The 17,108-nt window shown below is 40.9% G+C and overlaps 1 protein-coding gene across 1 annotated transcript in view; it reads left to right on the top strand.

Annotated features, from left to right (window-relative positions):
• The window catches only part of REPS2 (RALBP1 associated Eps domain containing 2), a 215,759-nt gene that overhangs the window by 51,833 nt on the left and 146,818 nt on the right, over positions 1-17,108 (top strand). The window contains exon 2 of the mRNA XM_033201417.1: positions 6,599-6,722. Within this exon, the coding sequence (XP_033057308.1) occupies positions 6,599-6,722 (124 nt within the window). The remainder of the gene's footprint in view (positions 1-6,598; positions 6,723-17,108) is intronic.

Below are 17,108 nucleotides of genomic sequence, written 5' to 3'. Positions count from 1 at the left end.
TCTTATGGATATTGCCAAATGATTTCTGGATGCTATACTGATCCTTGTTTCCAGTAGTGATGTTCCTGATTTTTTATTTTTTATTTTTGCCTAGAGTCTTTTCCTTTTTTAGATTCCAATCTGAGCCAGAGTGGCAGGCTGAGTCTTCCCTGCTACTGGGGTGAGTTTTGGGCCTTGGGCCAAGAATACTGACAAATCAGATCTGGGCCATAACCTGTGCTAATAGAGACTATATTTAGCATCTGGACTGGATTTAGCTTATAGTTTATTGTAGTCCTTCTAGCCCTAAATTAAATGGCATCTTGGGGTATCTAAAAGATAACGTCGCTTCCAAAATTGATTTGCAATGTGGGAGTAGCTTACATCTTGAATTGTTATGTGTTCACAAATGCATAAAGATGTTTTCAAAGAATGGTTCTAAAGAATTATAACACCTTTTCTCTTTAAAAAAGCAAAATCTTATTTCTAGTGTGTGAATTATTGCATAGATTTTGCCAGTATCTGAACTATGGCATCCAATTGCTCTGGTTGGTTGCCGTGAAAGTTTATAGTAACATAGGAAGCTCCTGTTTGAAAGCTCCTGAAAAATTTAAACAAATGTATATAAATGGGTGAAAAATGGGGGCTGAGGAAGAAGGTGAATACATGTGTTTTCTTCTCATGGAAGTGTTCACTATTTTTTATTAAAAAATTTTTTTAGAGACAGGGTCTCACTGTGTTTCTCAGGCTGGCCTCGGACTCCTGGGCCCAAGTGATCCTCTTGTCTCAGCCTTCCAAGTAGCTGGGACTACAGGCACGGGCCTCCACATCTGGCTGTGTTTTCAGTCTTTTAAGTTGGCATTTACCTAGTGCAGTTGATTATTTCAAGAAAATACACTTTCTGCATGGCTACTGAGGGTATCTGAAAGGATATAAAGTATAGCCCAGGGAAGTAGCACGTTGTTAGGCAGGGGTTAGTAATTCTTTCTGGAAAGGGTCAGTTGGTAGTTTAGGCTTTGCAGGCCAAGAAGCAGAATCAAAGATATTACATAGGTAATTCTATAACAAGAGAAAAAATAAATGTCCACAAGCTTTTTATTGACAAAATTCAAAATATAATAACTGAGTACATTTTTTTTTTTTTGGTAATACATGTCTACTCATAAGAAGAACAACATTCTTATTTTGGGGATAACATTTTGCTTAATGGGATTCAAAGAATAGTGTTCCCTTTCATCAAATCGATTGCAAATGTTCGTCTGTAAATACCATTTATTTTCTCCTTGTGGGCCATACAAAACCAAGCAGTGGGCTGGATTTGACCCATGAGCAGTAGTTTTCCAACCACTGATGTAATGGAAAGACCATGAGCTTTGGACCTGGATGCATGTAGGTTGAGTACTGGCTCTGAATTTGTGACCTTGAACATATCACTTAACTTTCTGAGTTGGGAAGGTTATTTGTGTATAAACTGGGTGTAATGACACCTATCTCATGGAATAAATATTACCCCCATCCTTGTGATTTTATATTAGTATTCTAGTTCTGTAGATGCTGATATAATTTAGCTACACTTACCTAGAAAATTAGCATTTAACAGATTTTAAAACTGGCTTTTCAAGGGATAGAATGCTCACGTGGTCTTAAAGTACAATGTAAAAACATAACTTTGCAATGAAGAGATCTGGCAGTCACCACCTTAATCAAATGGCCAAGCTTTGCAATCAGTACCAATGGTGGGATGTTCTGACATTGTGTGCCCCTCACTGCTGTGTACCTCTCACTGTATCACAGTGTCACCTGTGTGGTGTTCTTGCCAGAAACGTTTGACTTTAATGTAATCACAAGAAAACAGACAAATCCCAAACATGGGACATTCTGAGGACAACTGGCCTGGATTCTTAAATGATTCAGTGTCATTAAGAACCAAGGGGGATTGTTCTAGATTAGGGGGAGACTGAGGGAAAATAAGATAGAAATGCAGTGCATGAACATTGATTAAATCCTGGATGAGGAAAAGAAAATTCAGCTCTGTAGGCATTTTTTGGATAATCGAGGAAATGTGAATGTGGACCATGTGTCGGATGCTAGTCTGTTTTCACACTGCTGATAAAGGCATATCCGAGACTGGGAAGAAAAAGAGGTTTAATTGGACTTACAGTTCCACATGCCTGGGGAGGCCTCAGAATCATGGTGGGAGGCAAAAGGCACTTCTTACATGGTGGTGGCAAGAGAAAAATGAGGAAGAAGCAAAGGCAGAAATGCCTGATAAACCCACCAGATCTCGTGAGACTTGTTCACCATCACAGGAATAGCATGGGAAAGACCAATCCCCGTGAATCAATTACCTCCCCCTGAGTCCCTCCCACAACACATGGGAATTCTGGGAGATACAATTCAAGTTGAGATTTGGGTGGGGACACAGCCAAACTGTATCATGTTGTATGATAATATTGTGTTAAAGTTGGTTTCCTTGGGTGTGGTGATGATGGTGCAGTGGTATACGAAAATATCCCTGTTCTTAGAAGGTGAATAGTAAAGTACTTGGGGGTGTGTCATGAGGTGTGTCTGTAACCCACTTTTCAGATGGTTTGGCAAAATGGGAGGGAAGAAGGGAGGGAGAGAGAGAATGTGTGTGAGTGTGTGTGTATGTAGAATAGGTGATTCTGTGCATTGCTGCTCAGTTCTTAGCATAGCACTCAGCACATTGCTTTTGATGGGGAGGTGCCCAATCAAAACTTGTTAAACTAACAAGTACTTTAAGGTTTTAGTAGGATTCTCTGAAAGCACACCTCAGCACTGCCTGTCTGCCCTCTCTTTGGCAGTGTCGTTTGGCTTAGGCATGTACTATAATGCCTAATGTTGGATAATCAGATATGGGGGTTCATGTTTTCTTGAGTAGCTCACCCATGTCCCTCTGGACTGAAAGTCTCTCTTGAATGTTAAAGTATAATTGAATGGGAAGGGAAAACCCAGCATAGAGGTTGACCTGCGTTTTCAGCTGTTCCCTGAGAGACTGAGGTACGATTTGTAAGCATGTACTTCAGATTCTCTTCTGTATTTCTGTTGCTGAGTTTGCCCACTTGGGGAGGGTTGACACCCCCTGGGGCTGTGCTGAGTAGACAAAGGTGTATCTCTGGAGTTCTGACTGGCTGGGGCATCACTGAAGTATTTTCCTGGGCTATGAGGGCTAGGGCCAGGATAAAGAATGGCAGTTGCCTTTCCTTATGCCTTGACCCTAATCAGTATCCTCTTAGCTGAGCAGGAAGGGAACAGAGAAATTAATATTCTCTTATATTCCTGCAGGAACTCTTATGGCTATGTGGTGTGAGATGACTAAAGCCCATTTAGCAGCTACTTGTAAAAGTAATACAAGAGGAGGGGAAGAAGAAAGATTCTGCTGCAACAGGCTGTGAAGACTAATTCAACATTCATTTATTGAGCTACTGAGCATACAGCAGGCATAGTAAAATATGAGTCCCCGGGGGATGTAAATAATAAGAATATACTCTTGTCTTCTGCTGGGCACTTGGGGCATAGGGAAAGGAGATGGGCTACAGTGGAGATAATTATCAAAATGCCAATTGTGCTGTGTTGCAAGGCTAGGGATGTGATAGAAAGCTAGTAAAAAGTGTTATGAGAATGCAGAGAACATGCCATGTGGAATTGACTACAAAGATAAGGTTGGTCTTGAGGTGACTTGAAGAATGAGCCTGACAGGCAAAGAAATGGGCATCTGGTATGACTAAAGTCTTCATTAGCTGCAGGGTGGGGAGGAGAGAGACATGACGATGTTGGAAAGGTAGTTTGGGCCAGACAGGAGGACCTCAGAAGCCATGCTTGGTTTCACAGGAAAGGCATGAAGAGTCCTGGAAGCCCTTTGAAGTTGGAGGGTGATGTGGTTTTGATAAGAGATCACGGAGGAAATATGGAAGCTGGTATGTGAAGGTGCACGTCTTGAGACAGGACTTGAAACAGTTGAGGCGAGAGCATAGAATCTGGATTTTGCTAGCTGCAGCAGAGGGAGAGTAGAAAATAGGGGTGCTCTTGGAGAATTCTTCCAGCCCTTCCCACTAAGAGTTTTTACATTTTAAAATCTTTCTAAGGAAACCTTTAATAATACTTGAGAGAAGCTTATTTAAACCTTTGAACAGTTCTGAAAATGTATTACATTTCAGCCAGGAAAGAAAGTATTATTTCAGGCAAACTGGAACATGTGTGGACTGGTTACTCAGCACAGTCGCCTAATCTTATAGAATTAGGTAGGAGGGAAGCTATGTTAGTGGCCTTCAACCTTCTTTCAGAACTTTGTTCAGATTTCTCCCAAATGATCGGTGAATTTTTCTGATTTGTATCTAGCATCCCAGACATTTAGTGTACATCTGTAAGCTGTAAGGAAGTTGATTTAATCTATTCCTTTTTTTCATCTCTTGCCTTCCACCTGAGAAAACACTAGTCCATAGGTTCTTATTCTGTATTAGGAATTTGCACAATGTGTAACCTAAGATGGATCCAGCTGGGAGTTGGATCCAACTGGGAGTGTTACAGGTTTGGAGTTTAGACTAAAGAAGAGAAGTGGAATCTTTTCATTTTTTCCCCCTTTATTTTGAGGAAAGCCCAGTGATTTGTACTGTTTGAAGGAGCAATTATATAAAATATCTCCACTAATTGAGTATCTGGGATAAACTTTTTTTCACCTTATTTTCTTTAGATACCATTAAACATTTCTACCCACAACTTAGAGCTTTTCCATGGAGATTTTAAACTTAGAAAACTTTGAACCTTGATGAATGAAAAAAACCTTTCAGAACTAACCTTTTTTGTTTTGATTCAGAAGTCCATGTGTAAGTTCCAAAGGCTTATAATTCTTTTCTCTTCCTTGAGGCTTGAATATTTCAGAATGTTCTTGGTATATCTCTTGGAGGTTTGGTGTACAAAGAGCAAGGAAAGTAACCTATGGGCTTAACTCACTTATGTGTATATATTCTACTTTGGCTCCAAAGCAATGATTCTAGTGGTGATATGGGACCAAGGGACAGATTTCAGGTAAATAAGGCTGTTTACTAATGTCAGATTAAGATATTAGTCTTCAAGTACCATAAATGTTTTACCAGCAATTTCAGTTACCTGTAGTAAGAGCTTTCCAGTTTGATGTGGTAGTTATGGTAAAGGAGCAACTGAAAGTTAACCTGATAGTAGATTAACACTCAATGAAAATATAGTTGTTAATTTTTTCACATACCAAGGATTACAATTTCTTTTTTTCCTATTTTTAAAGTAGAGATGGGGTCTTGCTATATTGCCCAGACTAGTCTTGAACTCCTGGCCTCAAGCGATCTTCCTTGAGGCCTCCCAAAGTGCTGAGGTTACAGGTGTGAGCCATTGTGCCCGGCCTACAATTTCTTAATATTAGGAGTTATTCTGCAAGACGACTGTCTCAGTGTTGGAACTACACTAATGTTGTTGGTGTGTTTTTTTCCTTGTGTGGGATAGTCTGTATCTTAAGATGTGTAATGTATATATTCACAATAAGGGCTACATTATAAAATTCAGAGACATTTTATTTTTGAGGGTAGGTTTCATTCACTTGATTGAGAATTTGTTGACTGTATCTTGGGTGCCTATCCTTATGCTAGGAGATGAATGGAAGTTGCCCCCTGCCCTTGAAGACAAGACATTTTATGGGAGGCAGAGATAAACAGATAATTAATTATAATGTGATACATTTGGAAATAGTCACAAAAAACTTGAATATGGAGATTTTCAAAAGTACAGAGACTAGGATATTGAACCCTCATGAACCCATTACCAAACTTCAACAATGACTAACTCTTGGTTATGCTTGTTTCACCCATGTGCCCCACCTCCTCACCTTCCCCCTTTTATTTTGAAGCAAGTCTAAGACAGTGTATCATGTGATGGACATTAATAGATACTTGGATAGAGTATTCTGAGAATACACTGGGAAAATATACTGTATCAGGGAGGTGGAAAGGAGCTACAGCAAAGTAACATTTGAGTTCAATCTAGGTGGGGAGGAGGATGTCATTGTTCCAGGTGATGGGATGGAAACCGACAATTATTGCAATGTCTTGAAAAATGTGTATATTTTTTGTTCCTCTGAACTGAGCACCCAAGGTGTAATTTCCAAGATTAGGAAATTGTTTTGCGTGAGGACTTTATAAAAATAATTAATTCACTTTTAATTTAGATAAACTAGAATAATCCATGAGTAGTGGTAATGACTAATCTGTTCTCTTTTCACCCCAGTGACTTTCTAGACTTTGAACATTAGAATTCACTCCTTGAAAAAGTCACTCTCCTTTGTAAGTAGAGCAACAGCTGTCCTTTGTCACCTTATTTTTCTCTTTGGAAGAGGAGGAATAATCAGTGGCTCACTTCTGCAACATCATGAGTAGGTAGAATTTAGTGTCTGAATTTAAAACCTCCCTGTAAACTGAAGGAAGAAGAGGAAATTGACCAGCGGGCACACATAGGTTCTCAAGGGACTTTTTTGGTTAGCCACTAGGTGAAATCCTTGAGATTTCATCATTTATCTTGTCTCATTTTCCTGTTGTGAAATTGGGTGTTCAGCATTGTTTTTCTTGTCTGTTCTCAGATCACAGAACTGTGTGGTGCAAAGCGGGTTGGTTATTTTGGTGCAACACAGTTTTACATTGCCCTGAAATTAATTGCTGCAGCACAATCTGGCCTCCCGGTGCGGATAGAGAGTATTAAATGTGGTGAGTATCTCACATTTGTATGGTTTATTGTCCACGGCGAGTTGCTTATTTATGAGAACCATTTTTAATGGATTTAAACTTTTGTGGAATTTCTCATTGCTTCCTCCAACTCTTCTGCAAAATGAAATAAGAAAACTTAGCAGGTAGGTAGCTTAGTTTCTTTCTTTTGTAAATGGGGAAAAATTCCGAGCGTAACCTGAGATTAGTGCATTTTAACTGATTTGCAGTTAAAATAGATTTTATTCTTTAGCAGGATGAGATTGGGCCAGGAATTCTAGAGCCTGTGGCGAATCACATTGAGTTTAATTTTCCACTTGAGGTATCTATAATGTTATTGAAGGCTCTGTTAGGGATTAGGGGAGGAGTAATAAGGGAGTTTGAATGGAACTATGCCTTTTCTCTTTCCCATCCCTGCCAGTGCTCAGCCTTTAATTCTGTTTCCAAAGCACTATTCTGATGCTGGTAAGTACTTGGGTGCTACCAAAATTTTGGCAGAATGAATGTATCTTCTTAAGGTTCTGATTTAATATTTTCTCATCTTGCCATCCCTGCCCTCAGCCCACTGTATGCTTGAGCACTTTCTACAATTTAAACAAAAAGCAAAGCCCCCAACTATTAGCAGTATTTCTACTGCCTCAGGATTGATTTTAAAAATATGTATGAAAAAGGTGATTATTCAAGGCACCAAGGTCCTCTGATAATTCACTTTGATACAGATTACTTTCATATGTCCATAGAGGTATGCAGGAACTTTTTTTCTTTTTCTCATTCTGAGATTAAAAACCTCTTAACTGTTCACACCTGTACTGAGAAGTCTTTGCTAGACATACAAGTGGATCAGGATTTATGGTGAGCCCATGGAAACCTTGTAGGACAATCCAAATAGCTGAGAGGATTGCCATAGATGGCTGGTTATGGAAGATCAAGCCCTTCACACTAACCATGAGGAGGTGGCACCCATCATGCTAATCTGTATCAGGGGCTAGCGTGGGCCAGACACTGTGTCATGTAACTCTCGTGACACCCTACTAATGAGGGACTTGTGTCGGTTTGCATTGCTGAGGGTAAGCTGCCGTAACAAATGTGACAACCTCAGTGCCTCAACAAGATGGAGGGTCATTCTCCACTTTGCAGTGGGTCAGGGTGACCCTCCAGGGCAGCTGCCCTCTATGGGGTGACCATGTGATCGTGGCTGCTTTATCTTGTGGCATCGACAACGCAACACCTGTTCCCATAATCGCCACACCAGGGAAAGAGTATCTCACCCTAGTGGTTAAATGCTTTGGCCCAGACATGACTGAAGTTATTGCTGCCCACACTGTGTTGGCCAGAACTTGTCACATTAATCCGTTTCAATGCAGAGCAGATGGGAGAACACAATTCTCTCCTGTGCCTGCAAGGAGAGGACAACTGCGAGTCTCTACTATGGCTGCACACTGCGGGTCTCTACTATGGTGCTGCCATTGTTCATATCTTACAAATATGGAAATTTGAACTTTAGGGAGGTTGAGTAACTTACCTAAGAACATAAGGTTAGTAGAATTTGGAGCCAGGATCTACTTCCAGTCCCCATGCTCTTAATTTCTGTGCAAAATAGCCTTGTCTCATTTTTTTCTATTTAGTAAGATGCTGACGGTAATCTGTTATGGAATACTTTCTGAATGGGAAAAATATCGGACTTGAAAGGCATCCCTTGGTATGACAGAATTTGGTTCTTTGAAATAGGTTTCTTGATGGAGTGTCATTTGACAGGCAGGCTTAGTATTCGTTGTTGCAAGACATAGCGGTCATTTACTTTGATTAGTTGAAAGTTGCATCACATTGAATTTGGATTTGTGGTAGGCACTGATAGTTTTTATTCCATTGTAAATGATCATTAAGCTTTATTATAGTATCTTCCAATTTTATCTTCTGGGAAAGTTAGAGCTGCTTTATTATATACAAAATAAACTTTTGATACTTTTGTTACTGATTTTAAGTTAGACCTAAGTCTTTTACCTGATTTGTGCCCAGATTGACAGTTTAATTTCCTGAGGTCAGGGAGCATGATTGTTGAAGTTATCACTTGTGTAAAGGATTAACAGTTTATCACAAATATAAGACTTTCTCAGTTTTATTTTATAAACTCAGTTGCTGCCTTTTAACCTCTGAGGGTTTAATTAACCCAGAGTTAATTCTGAATTATCTTCCTTCATTTAAGGATTGATTGAATAAAAATTATTTGCATTTAACATATGTTGAATAAGAATTAGGGCAAGATTGGGCCAAACTTTGAGCTGCCACTTAGAATTTTCCAGTTTGTTGCTTGAAATCTATTAGCTTAATGCTTGATGACACAAATCTTGAAGGCCAAAGAGATCACTCTGTGAGAACCTAATCTGAAAGATTATGCTAGCCCTGTCACACCCAGGGCATCATACCCAGGGAGCTGTGGATGGATACCCTTATGTCATGAATAACATGCGCCTGTGTGTACGTGCATGACCCTCTAATCCCTGGTCCTTCCCGTTTTGGTAAATGCCACCACCATCCACAGCTGCACAAGCCAGAAACCCAGCAGTCATCCTGGATTCCTCCTTTTCCCTCACTCCTTAATAGAATCCATCAAAAGTCCTAGCAGTGTGGCTCCAATCTCACTCCCTGTTGCCTTTATCTCTTTGCCCCTACTAGACCAAGTAACCTTCAACTACTTACCTGGACACCACAATGGATTGGCATCCTAGCCCCTCCTCTCTTCTCTACTGTGCTGTCTCTTTTCCCACTGGTTGTTCGTTTGTTTGTTTTTTGACAGAGACTCGCTCTGTCACCCAGGCTGGAGTGCAGTGGCACAATCACAGCTCACTGCAGCCTTGACCTCCTGGGTGCAAGGGATCCTCCCACCTCAACCCCCCGAGTAGCTGTGACTACAGGCATGCGCCACCGCTCCCTACTAATCCTACTAATTTTTGTATTTTTGTAGAGATGGGGTTTTGCCATGTTGCCCAGGCTGGTCTTGAACTCCTGAGCTCAAGTGATCGGCCCGCCTCAGCCTCCCAACTTTTTTTTTTTTTTTTTTTTGGAGACTGGGCCTCACTCTGTCACCCAGGCTAGAGTGCACTGGTGTGATCACGGCTTATCACAGCCTCTGCTTCCCAGGCTCAAATGATCCTCCTGCCTCAGCCTCCTGAGTGGCTGAGACTGCAGGCGTACATTACTATGCCTGGCTAGTATATATGTCTTTTTGTAGAGATGGGGGTCTCGTTATGTTTCCCAGGCTGGTCTCGAACTGCTGAACTCAAGTGACTCTCCTGCGTCAGCCTCCCAAAGTGCTGGGATTATAGGCATGAGCCACCATACCCAGCCTCTTTTCCTACTTTTGAAAGTGTTATCTTTTCAAAATACACAGCAGATTATTCCATCTTCTTCCTTTAAACCCTCCAGTAGTTTGCTTGTTGTGCTTTGTAAAACATTCAAAGTCCCTACACTGATCTGTAACACCCTACACAATCTAGTTCTTGCCGGCTTTTCCATCCTCATCTCAAACCTCAACCGCTTGCTCACTACATGTTCCCCAGTCTCAGTGGCCTTCTACCCATTTCTGGGTGACCTCTTTCCTGCTGCAGGCCATATGCCCATTTTATCTTGCGGTCTTGGGTTCCCAGGGATCTGTTTTTCCTTTCTGCTTCCCCTGGCTGGCTCCTTCCCAACCTTCAGGATTCAGAGTCTGTCCCTGTTATCCTGCCTAAAATAGTTCTGTCAGTTTCATTAATTCATGAAGGAACCAGCATATGGTAAAACTGGCTCAAGAAAGTATAGTCAGATTTATTTATAGTCATAGAAAGAAAAGATGCTGGAACAGAATTGCTAAATTAGGTATAAAGCTAATTAATGCCCTATGGGGTAATATAAGTGCAACCTGGCTATTGTACTTTTTTCTAAGATGAAGGTATTTGTATTGCCATAAGACAAGAATTACTTCTTAGCTAACAGTTTTTTCCAAGTTAATATCTACCTGTTCAGGATTATCAAATGCCCAACCTAGAGTAAACAGTAAGTCAGAGCAGAAGTCCATATCCCTAGGAAGTGAGGTGATCCTTGGGTGGGCCTGCTGGGTAATGCTTCTGCAGGGCAATCTCCTCCCCACTTTGTTCTTTTGCAGCATCTGTTTCCTGATAGCACTTACCCGAGTTTGCAAATATTCCTTACAGGTTTCACTATTTTTTTTTGTCTGTCTTCCTCACTTGTCCAGCTTGTGTAAGGGGGAGGGAAGAGGATCTGACACCCTTTGCACTGTGGGGCATTATAGGCACTCAGTGTGTATTGGTTGAATGAATGAGTGAAGATGTGCATGTCTACACGTGAGGAGGGTATCTTAATCATCTGCCACTCTTTAAACTAAAACGATTGGAATTCAGATTCTCCTGGAACTCCAGAGGAGTTTTTACAGAAGTCGTCTCAGTCTGCATATCATCTTTCTTAGGCACTGATTCTCAACCTTGTCTGCACTTGAGAACCACCTGGAGAGCTTTAAATATAAAATAAAAAATACAGATGCCTGGGTCCATCTCCAGAAATTCTAATTTCATATATCTGCCGTCCAGTCTGAGCATCAGGATTTTTAACAGCTCTCCAGATGATTCTTATATGGAGACAGGTTTAAGAATAAAAGCTGTATCAAGCATTTTCAAGAGCTTTGCTTAAACTCTCTCTCTCTCTCTCTTTCTCTCTCTCTCTGTGTGTGTGTGTGTAGTTATAGTAGCTGCATCTGAACTAGGGTGCTGCACGACACAGGGCACATGATTTAAGGGGACACTTATTCTCAGGGCAAGTGCCGTCTCTGCATTTACACCACCCTGAGAGTGAGTGCCTCCTCAAATATTGGCACTAGGTATATGTCTAGCCCCACCCTAGTCTGAGTTGGGGTTAAACAGATGGCAAAACAGCTAGGGCAGAAGGAAAGAAGGTGAAAATTAAGGAGTGGTAGAGAATTTCTGATGAGGAAAGCATGTGGTGAACATTTGCCCTGGGACCTGCTGTTACGTTTCTTTCCAGGGTCTGAACTTGAGCACGTGTGAGGACTGAGGGAAGATTAGGCAGAACCTAGAGTAGCGTTTCTCATCATTTTTGTGCCAGGAGCCCCTTTGGCAGTCTGAAGCCTGTGGGCCCCTTCTCAGAATTATGTTTTAAATGCCACAAAGACAGGATTATAATGGAAACCAATTATACTGAAATAATCACTAAAACAGTTAAAAGAAATTGTTATATAACAACATACATGCTTCTAGGCCTGGCACGGTGACTCATGCCTGTAATCCCAGCACTTTGGGAGGCTGAGGTGGGCGGATCACTTGAGGCCAGGAGTTTGAGACCAGCCCGGCCAACATGGTGAAACCTTGTCTCTACTAAAAATGCAAAAATTAGCCAGGTGTATTGGCACATGCCTTTAATCTCCTGCTATGCAGGAGACTAGCTTGAACCCAGGAGGTGGAGGTTGCAGTGAGTCAAGATTGTGCCACTGTACTCCACCCTGGGCAACAGAGTGAGACTACATCTCAAAACAAACAAACAGACAGACAAAAACCCAACCCCCAAAGCATATATGCTTCTTTATTAATGCATTAAATAAAACATCTAACAGTGTTTGAAATAACCACTACTTTTTCAAAGTAGTGATATGCATAAACAGTACTTAAAGATGTCTGCCTGGCATGGTGGCTCTCGCCGGTAATCCCAGCACTTTGGGAGGCCGAGGTGGGCCAATCACGTCGTCAAAAGATTGAGACCATCCTGGCCAACATGGTGAAACCCCGTCTCTACTAAAATAGAAAAAAATTAGCTGGGCGTGGTGACACACACCTGTAGTCCCAGCTACTTGGGAGGCTGAGGCAGGAGAATGGCATGAACCCGGGAGTCAGAGCTTTCAGTGAGCCAAGATCGCACCATTGCACTCCAGCCTAGGTGACGGAGAGACTCTGTCTCAAAAAAACAAACAAACAAAAAACCCAAAACCCTAATCTGATAGGTGACAAAGTTATGGATATTGCTAGTGATGCTATAGTGGCTTGTTGCTTACATTCATAATGGAAAGAAATGCTAAATTTCAGTTACAGTAGGGAAAATAAAGATGTAATTTTTTTTTCCTAGTCAAGGTGACAGAACCCGTGATTTCTTTTCACTAGTTCACTAGCTTGTGAACTCTGATGGTGCAGTGACATGATTCATGTAGTCTTTGGGGCTGTGTTCCCCAAACTGGCTTATGGTCTGGTTGCAGTCTGGTACAGTTTGCAGTGAAAGGAGAGAGAATTAGGACAAAAGAATGAGTTATTTATAAAACTTAAATGTATTCAAATCTAAGATGGGTTTTTTTGGTTCCTCTTGTTAAATGTCCTTTGTGAAATTGATAATGGGTAATAGTTTGGGGTAAAATTGTTGACGAGATAGAATGTTGGCAACTGTATGTTGACTTTCTTCATTTCTTTTTTTGTTGTTGCTGGGGGAGAGATTTTTCCTATTTTGTGAAATCCCAAAATTTGTGAGCCACTATTGTGGTCACGATTCTACTGCCAAGAAGATACTGAGGCAAATAATTGAATTCCCTTTGACTCCTCCCTTACCTGCAAAACAGTTGTTCTCAACCTAGGTGATTTTATCCCTTTAGGGACTTTTGGCAATGTGAGGAGACATTTTTGGTTGTCCCAGCTGTGGAGGGGGACTGCCTGGCATTTAGCCGGTAGAGGCTAGGGATGCTGTTCAACACCCTACACTGCAGAGGACAGGACCCTCTCTTCCAACAACAACAAACTTATCTAGTCTAAAATGCCAGTAATGTTGAGACTGAGAAAGCCTACTGTAAAATAAGTATCAAGACTTAGGAACTCTAATCCTGCTGTGCTCTAGTTTTTTTTTTTATCATACAAGAAAGGTAGAAGGATTTTGTAGAATTGAGTCCTATTTCTGTGGCTTTTGTTTTCAAATGAGAATTATTTTATTCAAGGAAAAATAAAAGCAGATATTCTCTGGTTGAATTGAGGGTGGGGGTCCCTGTGCTTTGCCTATTTGACAAACCCTCCCTATCTCTTAGGGCTAGGAGAGAAATCTTTTGAGTGTGACAGCCAGTTTGGTAATTCATAGAAAAGACAGGATAGGAAGCCCAAGGGTAAAGAAAGAAGCCCAGGAGGTAAGGTTGTAGCTGGCTCTGTGTGTGTGTGTGTGTGTGTGTGTGTGTGTGTATGTGTGTGTGTGTGATGTGTGTGTGGTGTGTGTGTGCATCCACACAGTGTCTCTGTATTTTGAGCACTAAATACTATCTTGGGATGTCTCAAGCTAAGGTCAGCTCATCTTTTCTGACTAATGTCCAACCCAATCCCCCTTTCCTTTTTTTCCCTCAGTGTTCCTTTGTCAATTTCCTTTACACCCTCTCTCAGCCCTGCTACAGGGACACAGCTGCTTTGGACAAAGTTCGCCTATGCAGGTTCACTGACTGTATGGCTGGGCACTTGTGTTTTCTAGGGGTCTGTCCCTCTACCCCATACCCCTGTCGTTAGCTCTATTGTTGCTCCTTTCCAAAGGTTCTCCCCAACCTTCTGAGCTGTGGATTCCCACCTTATTTGTAAAAATCTTTGTTGTGGGATTCTTTGACAATCTAGTAAAAGCTCTGGATCTTAGCAGGAAAATACACATTGACATTAAAATAAAACATTGTAAAAAATGTTGCCTTCAATGTCAGGAGTTTCTGGACCCCTAGAGCTGGTTCATGGAGCGCAGTGAAGAGCCCTTCTTCTAGAGTAATGTAATGTATGGGATGGATATAGAGGATGTAAGTTGGAAGAGACATAGTGGAGAAATTGAAGCCCAAAGAGGCAAAATAAAGGGGATGCTGCTTGCTAGCAGCAGAGCCCAGTGGATTGTGGACCTCCTAACTCACTCCTGGGGTTCTACCCGTGGTATGGCCAGGAAATTTAACTTATCCACCATCCTCCTCTGCCACAAATTTACAGGATCACCCTTCCCATTGTAACCTCCACCCCACCATCTAGCTATTACCTACCTATTTCCTAATTGACAAGAGGTATTTCAGATCAATGGGTAGATAGGAAGATAATAGGAGACTAGATGGCTTTGATTACTCAGGCCTGGGTTGATAAGACTGGCCTGATGTTTTTTTGTTTTTTGTTTTCCCCCAAAGTAACGTCAGGAAAATGTGCAGGGATGGTTTCACTTTGGAATTGTAGAACATTATTGTCATGATTCTTTGTTAACTATAAGTAGCTGGTATAAGTGAATAGGTAAGAAAATGTAGTGGGAGAGAAGGGAGCCAGGAGTCAGGAGTCAAGAATTTTTGTTATGGTCATGGCTCTGCCACTATATTGCTACATGACTAAGACAAGTCTTGCTCTCCCTTTCCTGGGCTTATTTCCTTACCTGCAAAATGCAGACATTTGAGCAGGTTTTCTCTAGATTATTTTCTGAAATGCCACAGTTTCATGCTAAATGTTCAAATCTGTACTAGAAAGAATTTTAATGTTCAGGATGGCAATATAGCCTTGTGTCTGGGAATGTAGGTCCTAGCAATAGGCTACCTCATTATGAATCTTTCCTTCATTACCTTTTATTTGTGTGGCCTCAGGCAAGTTTCTTAATTTCTCTGTTTCAAATGACTCACTGGAAGAAAAGATATACCAATAACACCTGCCTTATAGAGTTGTTGTTAGCACAAAATCAGGGAATCCCTTATCAAACATTGTAGAAAAGCATCTACAACTATGTTATTTAATATGGTAGCCACTTGCCATGTGTGGCTATTGAGCACTTGAAGTGTGGCAGTGTGGCTAGTGTGACTGAGAAACTGAATTTTTAATTAAATGATTTAAATAAAAGGCTTCAAACACTGTAAAATATTTTCTGTTAAATGCAACCTTATTGATTTAGTAGAACCACATTTCACTTCAACCTTGAATTCTGTAAGATGAGGGTCAGCAACCTTTTTCTTTAAAGGGTCAGATAGATTTTGTGGGCAGTATGATTTTGGTTACAACTACTCAACTCTGTTGTTGTAGTATGAAAGTAGCCATGGACAACGTGTAAACAGAGGAGCATGGCTGTGTGCTAATAAAACTTTATTTATAAACATGAAATTTGAATTTTTAAATTTTTTTTATTTTTTATTTTTGAGACAGAGTCTCACTCTTGTCACCCAGGCTGAAGTGCTGCAGAGGCATGATCTCAGCTCGCTGCCACCTCCGCCTTCCGTGTTCAAGCTATTTTCCTGCCTCAGCCTCCCAAAGTAGCTGGGACTACAGGCCTGTGCCACCATGCCTGGCTAATTTTTGTATTTTAGTAGAGATGGGGTTTCACCAGGTTGATCAGGTTAGTCTCAAACTCCTGACCTCAAATGATCTGCCCGCCTTGATCTCCCAAAGTGCTGGGATTACAGGGGTGAGCCACTGCGCCTGGACTGACATTTGAATTTCATATAATGTTTACATCATGAAATATTTTTCTTTTGATTTTTTTTGGCAAATATTCAAACATTGTACTTACGGGATGTACAGAAATAGGCAGCAGACTAGATTTGGTTCTTAGGTATACACCCAAGGTAAATAAATTCATGTTCATCAAAAAACATTTATAAGAATTTCACAGCAGCTTTATTTACAATGGCCCCACACTGGAAACAACCCAAATGTTTATCACAGGATAATGGATTAAAATTTTCAATATATTCTTTTTTTTTTTCTTGAAACAGGGTCTTGCTCTGTCACCTAGACTGGAGTGTAGTGGCACCATTTCGATTCACTGCAACCTCCACCTTCCAGGCTCAAACCATCCTCCCACCTCAGCCTCCTGACTAGCTGGGACTATAGGTGTGCACCACCACACCTGGCTAATTTTTATATTTTTTTGTAGAGATGGGGTTTTGCCATGTTGCCCACACTGGTCTTGAACTTCTGAGCTCAAGCAATCTGCCTACCTCGGCCTCCCAAAGTGCTGAGTTTACTGGTGTGAGCTGTTGCTCTCGGCTCAATATATTCTTAAAAGTGGATTGCTCCATAGCAATGAAAAAGAATGAACTATGTGTGCAATGCATTGGGTGATTATCACAGATAAAAAGGTTGTAAAAGAAGCTAGTCACAGGAACAAATACTGTATGATTCAATTTATGAAGTTCCATAATGGCAAAGATAATCTGCAAGTATAGAAATTAGTACAGAGGTTGCTGGGTGGAGCAAAGGGAGGTGATTTATGGAAAGGAACATGAAGGAAAATTCTGTATCTTAATTTGGGAATTTGAGTGTTGGTTACAGGGAGATATATATATATATATATGTATGTTTGTGTGTATATATATATATATATATATTTGTCAAATTCTTCAAGTGGAACACTTACAGTTCCCTATAAATCATC

This window comes from Trachypithecus francoisi, unplaced genomic scaffold (assembly GCF_009764315.1).
Source record: "Trachypithecus francoisi isolate TF-2019V2 unplaced genomic scaffold, Tfra_2.0 Lachesis_group6, whole genome shotgun sequence".
NCBI lineage: Eukaryota > Metazoa > Chordata > Mammalia > Primates > Cercopithecidae > Trachypithecus > Trachypithecus francoisi.
The sequence above is the reverse complement of the archived record's forward strand: the minus strand, read 5'-3'. Positions and strand labels throughout refer to the sequence as shown.